General features: G+C 38.3%; 1 protein-coding gene across 1 annotated transcript in view; it reads right to left on the reverse strand.

Annotated features, from left to right (window-relative positions):
- The window catches only part of LOC138157167 (zinc finger protein 184-like), a 79,565-nt gene that overhangs the window by 58,498 nt on the left and 8,895 nt on the right, over positions 1 to 12,172 (reverse strand). The window contains exons 4-5 of the mRNA XM_069082683.1: positions 9,241 to 10,552; positions 9,144 to 9,153 (exon numbers count right to left, since the gene is read on the reverse strand). Coding sequence (XP_068938784.1) covers positions 9,144 to 9,153; positions 9,241 to 10,552 — 1,322 coding nt within the window. The remainder of the gene's footprint in view (positions 1 to 9,143; positions 9,154 to 9,240; positions 10,553 to 12,172) is intronic.

A 12,172-nucleotide genomic window follows, 5' to 3' on the forward strand; every position in this document is an offset into this window, starting at 1 on the left:
GTTTTTTGGGTTGTCTTTTTTTTTTTTTGGTGAATCTCTTTTTCTGTGTTTGTGTCTTGAATTTCCCCATCACCATAATAATTCTTTATGTTTGCTCATTCTGCTATTTCTTAACTTTGGGCTTTAGTGTAATGCTAGGTTCTGCATATTTCTGGGAAAGGGGGATGTCTAGTCTGAGCTTCTGTCCTCTTTCATCATTCTCCTGCTTTCCCAGCTCTGGCTGGGGTCCTGCAAGTTTTCAGTGCTCCTAAAGTGCTGTGATTTGGAAGAAGGTCTGGTCACTGCCTTCCTATTCTGAGTTATACAAATTGCTGATCCAGGTTTTGGTCTATCAGCTTGTTTCTATTTGGGATTTTCAATAAACTGCTGCTAGATTCAGTCACTACTGACTTTCTGGGAGAGTTTCCATGTTCAGAGTGACTAGCTACTCTTTGGTGTACGATGCTTATTTATTATCATATGTATTATATATTCTATTATATATTTTATTATATAATTATTTGTTATTATTATCTTCCTGGGATAATAACCACACAGCTTTTCTTCATCTCTCAAATGGAGGAAATAATCCCTATACTCCATACCACATAGGATTTTTGTGAAGCAATATACAAATCTAATTTGTTGCTTTTATTATGACCTTGTAAATACAGTGCTTTAGACCTCTACCTACAATACAATCCTAGGTATATCCATCAGGAATGAAACAAAGAGCTCACTGCACCAAGGATCTTTTCCAGTGTGATAATCTTTACCTTAGAAACTTCTTTTTAACCCTCCCACTCCCCTTCATAGTCTCCTTTGCTTCATCATCATCTATGTCACAACCACAAATCTGGGCATACCCTAAGGCTTTTTCCTGGGCTGCCTTCTCTTTTCTCTCTACATTTTCTTAATGATTTCATTGCCTCTCTTGGGCTCATGTATATTCTATAGAAACTGAGGCTGATAGAGGTTGTGACTTCCTCAGGGTCACATAGCTATTAAGTGTTTGAGACAATTTAAACTCAGGTCCTCCTAATTCTGGGCCTAGAGCTCTATCTACTATGCCACCTAGCTGCTTACTTTAGGGATTGATGATTTCATCAGTGTGGGGGTTCTCTCTATTAACACGGATAATACCTTCACAACTCATCCAATACCTTAGCAAATGACCTTCCTATGTCATAGTAGTCAAAAAACTTTTTCATGTGCCTAACCTCCTGGTAGAGAACTTCCATACTTACAGAATCACTGAGCCTCAGACAGAGCTTGAAAAGACCTCAGACTTGATCTAGTACAACTCGTACCTAGAGGAGAATGCACTCTACAACATACCTGACAAGTGCCCAGCTGGTCTTCATTTGAATGAATGACTGAACAAGCAATTATTAAGAGCTGTGTCAAGCACTCTATTAAGTACTGGGGACATAAATAGCAAAACAACATAGTCCTTGCCCTCAAGAAGCTTACATTCTGGGGCGGCCAGGTAGCACAGCGAGTAAGAGCACTGGCTCCAGTGTCAGGATGACCTGGGGATAGAATCCGGGCTCAGACACTTAGCACCCACCCAGAAACACCTGGCCGTGTAACCTTGAGCAAGTTACTTAACCCTGATTGTTTTAAAAAAAAAAAGCTCATTCTAATTTGGGAAAGCAACACATATAAGAGAGTTCAGCTTCAAGGTGGATAAAAAGGCCTGGAGGTCCGAAGTGTGCAGCTGCAGGGTTTTTGGGAAGGCCCAGAGGACCCTAGGATGAATTGATGTGTTTGGCCTCTAGGAGCAGCCTACCATATTCAGGAAAGGGAAAATGAAGTCTACAGCTTAGAGAAGGGATTCTAGGTTCCATCACACAGGGATGTGGATGAGCAGGAGGGGAAAAGGGGAAGAAGTCATTGGCAGGTAGTTTGGGGTGAGCTCTGGGGTAGGGACTGAGAGAAGCAGGCCTTGCTGTGCCCTAGTCCTCCAGTTTCCCCAAGATGAGATCTGAAAGGCCTCTCAACAGGTTAAGTGAAAAGTGAGTTCTCACTGGACGACAAACTGCTGTACACAGCCATGCCTCTTCTATGTGTAAAGTTGACTTTTTTTTGGCATAAATATAAATTTTATATTCAGCCATATTAAATTTCATCTTATTAGATTCAGCCCAATATTCTAGCCTGTCAAAAATATTTTTGGATCCTGACTCTGCCATCCAGTCTGTTAGCTATTTGATAAGCTTGTAATCTAGTCACTTTCCAAATCACTGAGAAGAATACTAAAGAGAACAAAAATAAGTCCATTCCCTAAGGTACTCCATTTGAGACATCCTTCCAAGATGACATCAAGCCATTATTGACTATTCTCTGCATCTGGGCATTTAACCAGTTCCAAATCAACATAACTGTACTATTTTCTAGTTGAGATTATTTCCACAAAAACAGCACAAGAATATGTCAAATGTTTTACTTAAATCTAGGTAAACTATATCTACAGGACTCCTTTGATCTACAAGTTTAGAAACCCTGACCCTTCCCCCCCACCCAAAAAAAAAAGGGAAATAAAACTACTAAGAACATAATCTGTTTCCTGGCTTTCTTTGATCACAGCTTCCTTTTAAAAATTTCACTAACTATCCCTTTAATAACAGCCTCTAGCATTGTGCTAAGAATTGATGCAAAAGTCACTGCCCTAAAGGGACCAAACAAGAGATAGAGAACATTAAGAAATGCAAAATGGATATTTTTGATTACATTAAATTGAAAGGTTTTTGTACAAATAAAGCCAATGTAACCAAGGTTAGGAGGGAAGTGAAAAATTGGGAAAGAATTTTTAGAACCAGTGTCTCTGATAAAGGTCTCATTTCTAAAATAGAGAACTGAGTTAAATTTATAAGAATACAAGTCATTCCTCAATTGATGAATAGTCAAAGGATATGAACAGGCAGTTTTCAGAGGAAGAAATTAAAGATATCTATAATCATATGAAAAAATGCTCTAAATCATTATTGATTAGAGAAATGCAAATCAAAACAACTCTTAGGCACCACATCTCACTGGTCAGATTGGCTAAGCTGACAAAACAGGAAAATTATAAATGCTGGAGAAGATGTGGAAAAATTGGAACACTAATGCATTGTTGGCGGAGTTGTGAACTGATTCAAACATTCTGGAGAGCAATTTGGAACTAGGCCCAAAGGGCTATAAAAATGTGCATACCCTTTGACCCAGCAATACCACTTCTCTAGGGCTATATCCCAAAGAGATCATACAAGTGGGAGGAGGACCTGTATGTACAAAAATATTTATAGCAGCTCTTTTTGTGGTGGCAAAGAACTGGAAATCAAGGGGATGCCCATCAATTGGTGATTGGCTGAACAAGTGGTAGTATATGAATGTAATGGAATACTATTGTGCTATAAGAAATGAGGAACAACCAGGCTTCATAACAACCTGGAGAGATTTACATAAACTGATGCTGAATGAGGGGAGCAGAACCAGAACATTGTACACACAATTACAGACACATTGTATCTATGATGACTGACTCTGATAGATTGGGTTCACCTCAGCAATGCAAGGTTGTAAGACACCTCCAAAGGACTCATGATGGAAACACTATCCACATCCACAGAAGCAACTACAGTCTGAATTCAGATTGAAGCAAAATACATGTTCTCTCTCTTTTTAGTTTTGTTTCTTCTTCCCTGATATTCATTCCATTGGTTATCATTCTTCTTTACAACTTGACTAATGTTTGATGTGAAGGTATACATAGAACCTATATTGGATTGCATGCTGCCATTGGGGGGAGGGAGGAGGAGAGGGAGAAAATTTGGAACTCAAGGGATTGTGGAACTGAATGTTATGAACTAAAAGTAAATTTGAAAAAAAAGTCACTGGCCTATACTTTGCGGACTTCTTTCTTTCTTTCTTTCTTTCTTTCTTTCTTTCTTTCTTTCTTTCTTTCTTTCTTTCTTTCTTTCTTTCTTTCTTTCTTTCTTTCTTTCTTTCTTCCTTCCTTCCTTCCTTCCTTCCTTTCTTAAAGGCAAGAAGAGTCTTTTGAAATGCAAACCAATCTCCCCTGAGCCATCAGCTAGGGGGTAAGCTAGTCCTCACTAAAACCTTACATTCTCCATATCTGAAACCATAGAGAATTCCTGAGTGGACTCCCTTGGTGAGATAATTTTTTTCCTTGGGGGAGTGGAAATCTAATCTTAATCTTAGACAAACAGGTAGGTTAGGTGGGACAGTGGATAGAATGCCCAGCCTGGAGTCGGAAATGATTCATCTTCCTGAATTCAAATCTGGCCTCAGACACTTACTAGCTGTGTGACCCTGGGCAAGTCACTTAACCTGTTTGCCTTAGTTTCCTCATCCATCAAATGGGCAGGCAAAGGAAATGGCAAACCATTCTAGTACCCATGTCAAAAAATAAAAACCCTAAAAGGAGTCAAGAAGAGTCAGATGTGACTGAAAAACTACTGAACAACAATTTGACTTACTGTTTATTCTATTTACTGCTTACTTTGCTGAAGAAGTTTACTAGCCATTCATGATCAGGGAAGTATCTTGAACCTATCACTCTCCTAGACTACAAATATTTGATGAGTGGTAGGTAGATGGCTCTAATTCCAGCCTAATACTGCTCTTGAGAGAAGGGGACCATTGAACTGTTTTGTGCTTTTTCCCTTGGTCCTCATAGCTGCTATATTGCTTAAGAGATATCTAGGTATGTTATTTTATCCCCATCCCAGGAACGGAGGAGGAAAGGTCCAGGACCAATGTACATGTCAGTAAAAAGGGAGGCCAAAACTGCAACTTAAGAATGGTCTGTGTACCCTGTGACCAGTGGGGTATCTAATGGGAAAGAACAGTGTTCCTATTGATAATTGAGGGCCTTCCAGGGAACATCCATTCCACCATGCTACATCCCCCAAAGCCCTTATTCTGCGGATAAGTAGATGTGGCAAGAATCTTAACACCACCCCTCCAACTTCCCATCCTCTCCAGTACCATTAAGAGGGAAGTCCGTTTTTTCTTTAGGACCCAAGGAAGAATAAAGAAGCAATGTCTCCAAGTTCCTAGACAGTGAGTCTAGGGTGAGGAAGTCATGAACCTACAAAGAGAGACTTAGGAGTTTCAAATAGGAAACTATATGAGAGAAGTACCAATCCTAGGCACCAGGTTCCCACACAGACCAGAGGTAGGGGAAGATTTTAGGAGGCTAAAACCTAAATGACAGTTTTGCCAAACAAAATTATAGGATCACAAGACTTAGAGCTAGAAGTAACTTTAAAAATTATCTAATTCAACTTCATAACTTTGTAAAAGAAACTGAGGGCCAGAGTGGTACCCAACGTCATACAGCTACCAAGTGGCAGTGTCTGAAGCCAGTTTTTCTCATTCCATGTAGAGAGAAGAGGAAGTGAAATAGAAAATGAATAAAAGACCTAGAAGAAAGCCTTACTAGAAAAAAAAATAAGAATATTACCTAGATCCCTAGAGATGGCATATAAAAATGGTATTTGTTTCTAAGACTCCTGTAAAAACCTCCCTGTTACTATGTGTCCTCAGCACATGGATGTAGTAACAAGAAATTCTTTAAAAAAAATGTATTACAGAAGGTTTGGGTGCTATTTCTAGAAACAGGGCAAAGGTGAAAGGGAAAAAAAGACCACCTTCTCTCTCAAATCCTACTCTGAATGGTAGGGAATCCAGTTCAGAGAAGAGAAAATGGCAGTAACAATGAAAAATGTAGGGGATGCCAGTAAGCCAAGTCCTAGGGTTTTGGTGTGCCTTTGATCAAGCAATAGTCATGAAATTAGCAATATAAAACTGATGACCAGAATACTGAAAATCACTTACTTCTCACCTGTTTGCCATATCAGATGTTAAAAAGGGGAGGTGGGACAGGGACAGACTCAAGTTTCACCTCTTGCAATTTTGCCTTTATTCTGATGACAATGAAATTCTCTTCCAGGTCAACTTTGGTGCATACATATGCCATAGACTGAGTTCTGTTCTAGGACCAACTTTATGTAACTGGGCTGAATAAAACTAGATTGAAGACCCGTAGCAATCTTTGCAGAGTTCCGAGCTACTTAAAATTCATGTAAATGTAATGAAATCCCTACCCTGTTCAGTAGCAACATTATGAGGAGAAAATCAGGCACCTATAGGAAGAAACAAAATTAAACAGAGTCTCTCTTTATAAATACTAATCTAAAGTGAGTCAGGAGCACAATGACTATTTCAATGGAACTTTAAGAGTCAACCCTAGACAGAGGTAATGTAGCTCAGAAAGTAACCTTTGGAGTAAGAAAAAAAAATTTCAAAATCTTGGGACTCAGCTATTTAATCTGTGTTACGTTTCTGCAAACCACAATCAGAGCCCAAATTTCCACGTGTAAAATGAGGGGGTTGTAAGATCCTTTCTAGTTCTAGTAATTATAATCCAGAAGTCATTGAGATAAAGAGTTCAGGAATTCAGAGCCTGAAGGGACCTCAGAGATCACCTAGAATTGATGTAGCAATCCCTTCTCATATACTTGACATGGTCAGCCAGTTTCTGCTTGAAGATTCCCAGACTAACTACTTCATTAAGCAGGCCCTTCCTCTTTGGGACAGCTCTAAGGATTAGGAACTCATATCAAGACAAAATTTGTCACCTTGGAAATTCTACCCATTGTACCCGTCCCTATTCTCTGGGGACAATCAAAGGAAGTTCAGTATCTCTTCAGAGTTAGTCTTTCAAATACGTGAAGATAGCCTTTAAGATCTTCAGCGTTAGGCTAAAGACCCCAGTTATAAAATAAAATGTTATTAAAAAAAAAGACCCCAGTTCCTTCATCCAGTCCTCTTGGCAAAATCTTGTCTTTTCATCATCCTGGTCACCCTCTTCTGGAAGCACTCCAATTTGTCAATGTTTTGCCTAAAACTGAGCCCAGTTTGAAACACAATACTCCTGATAGAGCCTAAGAACACTGGAATAAATGAAAAAGTATTTATTAAGCACTATGTGCCAGGCACAGTGCAAAGTGCTGGAATTACAAATACAAAAGATAGCCTCTGCTCTCAAGTTTACAGTCTAGTAAAGAGGAATAGCACAGCATTGGGAAGAAGTGGCTAGGGAAGAGGGAAGTCACAGATATGATAAGTGAAGATGTAGGGAAATAAAATGATACACCCTAGATTTGGACACCATATTTCTAACGAAATACTATTTGAAAAGCACTGTACAAATCTTAAAAGTGCTACAGAAATGTCAGCTATTATTATTACTGATACAGCCTAAATGTGAATTTCACCCATTTTTTTAAAGTCCTAATTTGATGTCTCAGTTTGGAATGAATGTGACTGAATTCTAAATTAACAAGCATTTTAAAAACACATTACTATGTACTGGACACTGTGATCTGGACACTGGACACTGCACTTAGTGCAGCTTAAGCCTTAACAGCTTAAACTACACTAAGACTTCTAGGACACCCAGTATGAGTGAGTCCCTTCCCCTAAGAAGTTTCCATATAGACCAGCAGTTGAACATAATAGAACATAAACTTGAAGGGAGCAGTTTCATTTTTCTTTTTCTATCCTCAGTATTTATTATAGTTCCTAGCATATACTGGCACTTAATAAATGCTTATTGAATGAATCTATATTTTCATTCAAATCACTGATAAGTATGTTGAACACAGCAGAGCCAAGGACAAACCTTTGAAATGAAAGATTATCCTTCTGGGAAAATTACAAAAATGGGAAAAGGTATTATAAGTTTCAAGAGATACCTAGTATGGGAGTGGCACAAGGTTACTCTTTTTTCTGAGGACTTGTCATAAGCCAGGGCTAATGAAATCACAGATGATGAGGACAATGAAGCTCTCCATGGAAGTGCATAACCAAGAACCAACTCCACCAGAACACAAATTCAGGAAGTCCATTCTGTTATCTCCTCTCAGTTGGGCCAACTTAAGTATCCCTAACTAGTTTTAAGAGTAGATATCATCATGTATGGGAGGCTCATAAAGAAATGCATATTAGTTCCCATGATATTTACTGAATTTATAGTCTTGTTTTCATTATAAATTTTTCCCAAGAGTAAGTGTTGCAAGGACAAAAATATCCTAAAGCCCCCTCCCCTATTCCCATCCCTCACCTCTCATGCAAGTCAAGATAGTTTTTCCTTAAGACACTGAAACTGTGTTTGACATATGATTGGCTTAGAAGACTAAGGCTTGGACCCTCTCTCCCCTTTCCTCTCTAGCAAAGCCAGAGGTACAATGAGTACTCTGAGAATGTAGAAAAAGGGAAACTATTTAGTACCATTAGTTCTGATATCAGATACAAAAAAGTGATGACCAGTTTGCATGAGACTGCATGGCAAGCTTAAAAATGTTTACCCAGCTCACATGTGTTAAGCACACATTCTTCTGAATGAAATTGTTGAATTAAGCTCAATTTTGTACAAATTCAGTTTTTAAATACAGGTAAAACCAGTAAAGGCCCCCAAATAGCTAAAGGGTATCAATGAGTATAAAAAAAAACCAACCCAGCCCAAACAAGCCAAAAAAACCCCCAAACCATCCAATTCATTCTGATGGGGTTGTGACTAAACCTAGTTCTGAGATTTTACTATTGCATGCCCTTCTATTCCCTGCTGTTTGGACTCTTTAATTATGAAAGGAATACTCAAGAATAATCAATATAATCAATAATCAAAGAGCTGACAATGATATTTAATAAGAAGCCCTAGGATCTCTTTCCCATTTAATTGCTCTCAACAATTAATTACACTGGCATGGAGGGGGAAAGGGAAAAAAATGCATCCCTATCATTCTGAGAAAGATCTAAATGGAAGCTGACTGGATTCTTGGACTCCCAGGACAAGGCCTGCAGTTTGAGGTGCTCTGCCTAAAAGAAATAATCTTCTGAGAACAAAATGAAGTTCTATTCCCACTTTCCACATTACTAGCTGTCAAATCAATTAGAATTTTCTAAGAAAAATAAGGCAAGGTCTTAAATTTGGAAGATTTACATTAATCATCTCAATCAGTGAATCAACAAGCACTTATTAAATCAATGAGCATTTATTAAAGGCCTCTGTATGTGGCCCTGGCCTAGGTGTTAAAAAAGGAAAAAATCTGAATCAGTCGCCTGACCTCAAGTAGTCTGCAATCTCTTACAAAGTCTTTTCTTCCTAACAACTGACCACTGTTTTAAAAAAAAGAAAGAAAAATGTGACTGAGAAATTCCCTGCTTTCATTATGGTCCTGTGTTTACTCTCCTGTATGGAGTCTTTGATGTCTGATGAAGGCTGAACTACACCTAAAAGCTTTTCCACACTCCTTACATTTATAAGGTTTCTCTCCAGTATGAGTTCTCTGATGCTGAGTAAGTGATGAGCTCTGATTGAAAGCTTTTCCACATTCATTACATTCATAGGGTTTCTCTCCAGTATGAATGACATGATGTCTAATAAGGGCTGAGCTATCACTGAAGGCTTTTCCACATTCGTTACATTCATAAGGTTTCTCTCCAGTATGAATTTTCTGATGGATTATGAGGTTTGTACTCTGGCTGAAGTCTTTCCCACATTCACTACACTTATAGGGTTTCTCTCCAGTATGAATTCTCTGATGGTTTGTGAGATTTGCACTCTGACTGAAGGCTTTTCCACATTCATTACATTTATAGGGCTTCTCTCCAGTATGAATTCTCTGATGCTGAATAAAGGCTGCACAATAACCAAAGGATTTTCCACACTGAATACATTTATAGGGTTTTTCTCCAGTATGAGTTCTTTGATGGTTTGTGAGATTTGCACTGTGGCGGAAGGCTTTTCCACATTCATTACATTCATAAGGTTTCTCTCCAGTATGAATTCTCTGATGTTGAATAAGGGCTGAGCAATCACCAAAGGCTCTCTCACATTCATTACATTTATAGGGTTTCTCTCCAGTATGAGTTCTCTGATGTTTTGTGAGATTTGCATTCTGACTGAAAGCTCTTCCACATTCATTACATTTATAGGGTTTCTCTCCAGTATGAATTCTCTGATGCTGAACAAGGGATGAGCTCTGGCTGAAGGCTTTCCCACATTCATTACATTCATATGGTTTTTCTCCAGTATGACTTTTCTGATGCTGAGAAAGGGATGAGCAGTAACTGAAGCCTTTCCCACAATCATTACAAGTGTAAGGTTTTTCTCCAGGATGTATCTTATGATGTTTAAGTAGGTCTGAATTCTTTCTATGTGTATTACATTTAAGCAGGCTTTTTCCTATAGGAACTCTTTGTTGTGTAACAAGGATTGACCTCAAGCCAAAGTTCCTCCCAAGTTCATTACCTTCATTACCTCTCTCTCCAGTGGAAGGCTTCTTGTGAGAGATTTTTACTTGCCTTAAATCTCTCTCTTGGTTTTCCTGCTGCCTCTCTAGCCTGCCATCACATTCCCAGGTCTCTTGAAATGTGGGGTCTTCTGCACCAATTCTTGGTCGTGTTTCCATTACTGCTTCTTTGTGTGGTGTTGAGTTATCTTCAAAACAGTCAGGATTTGGAGGTGATTCTTTAGACTTAGGTGCAGTCTCCCAGTCTGAAAGAAACAAACAAAAAATGCAAATATCTCTTGGGAGAGAGTAGACTATAGTAATGGGAATGTTGATTAGCAATAATATCATACCCTTACAATTACATAAGATTTATATACAAACTTTAAATAGTATGAACAACATTTCAGTTCACAGTGCACAATTTCAGATTTCTCTGGTACACTAGAAGTTAGCACCCTATGCCACAACACCAAAAAAGGAAGTGAGATGATTCTCAGTTACACACATTGGTGTTACAGAAATCCACTGTAAAATCACAGAATAAATGAAATTCTCTCTTGGTACACTCCTATTTAGCATTCTACACCCCTCTCCTACCGTGCAATGCTCCCCAGGCATTTAAGACCCTAATGCTGCCCCTAACTTTCCAATATATCCAGGATACTTCTGCCAAAACTAATCAAACCATACTGAGAGTAAGAAAATTCAGTAGACCTTGTCCTGGTTGTGCACTATTTAGATTACTTTTAAGAAATTCATGTTACTGCTCTGAGCCTTAATTTCTTTATCTGTAAAAGGAACAGACTGACAAAGTATCAAAAATAATTTTTTAAAATTTTGTTCATTAAACAGAGAAAAAATATTTTGAAAAAAAAAGAGAGAGAAGAGAGTCATGAAAGCATTTTTTAAATGCATGAAACAGGAAATTTAGAAGGAAACAGATAAGCAAGACAGCTTTGAAAAAATATTGAATTTATTATATATGTTTCAAAAAAGCAAGCTGTACATAATAGAGATCAGTGTTTTCAAATGAAATCCTCCTTTTTCTGTTCTACTTTGTACTCTACATGGAAATATTTTTTGGTGCTCATTAAATCAGAATCAGAAATTCTTTTAAAAGAATCTTAATACAGAATATTGATCACAGATAATCAGAGCTGGAAGAGACCTCTGATATCAGCTATTCAATTCAATTCAGCAGGCATTTATTAAGCACCCACTACATGCAAGACAATATGCTAGGCATTAAGGATAGAAATACAAAACCAGTCCCTGACTTGTATGCCTATTCTATTAGCAGGATATAGCACATATACTGATAATCAAATATAAAGTATGGACAAAACAAACACAAAGTAGCTTCAGGTAGGGGTAAGCACTAACAACTTGAGGTAAGAGCAAAGGTCCTAGAGAAGAGGTAGCACTTAAACTAAGCCTTGAAAGAATGCAGAGATGAGGAGGGAAATGATTCCAGCCCTGGGGAAAGCAGGTAGGAGACACAATGTTGCATCTCAAAATCAACATGTCTAAAACGAAACTCATTCTCTTTCCCCCTGAACTTGTGCCTCCTCCTAACTTCCCTGTTTAGGTTGAGGGTACCACCATCCTTCCAGTGATTCAGGTTTGCAATCTACGGGTCAGCCTTGACTCTTCATTCTCTTACTTCTCCTATCTAAGCAGCTGCCAAGTCTTGCCAATTCTAGTTGTACTGATACCTCTTGAATTTGTTCTCTTTTTTCTGCTGAAACAGCAGCCCTCTAGTTAAGGTTCTCACCCGAAATAATATTATAATAGCTTTCTAATTAGCCTCCCTGTTTCCAGACTCTCCCCTCTCTAATCCATCTTCACACAGTTATCAAAATAAATATTCCTAAAGTAAAGGA

This window comes from Petaurus breviceps, unplaced genomic scaffold (genome assembly GCF_028583685.1).
Source record: "Petaurus breviceps papuanus isolate PSGF00001 unplaced genomic scaffold, PetGlider_PUasm1.0 171, whole genome shotgun sequence".
NCBI classification, from domain to species: Eukaryota; Metazoa; Chordata; class Mammalia; order Diprotodontia; family Petauridae; genus Petaurus; species Petaurus breviceps.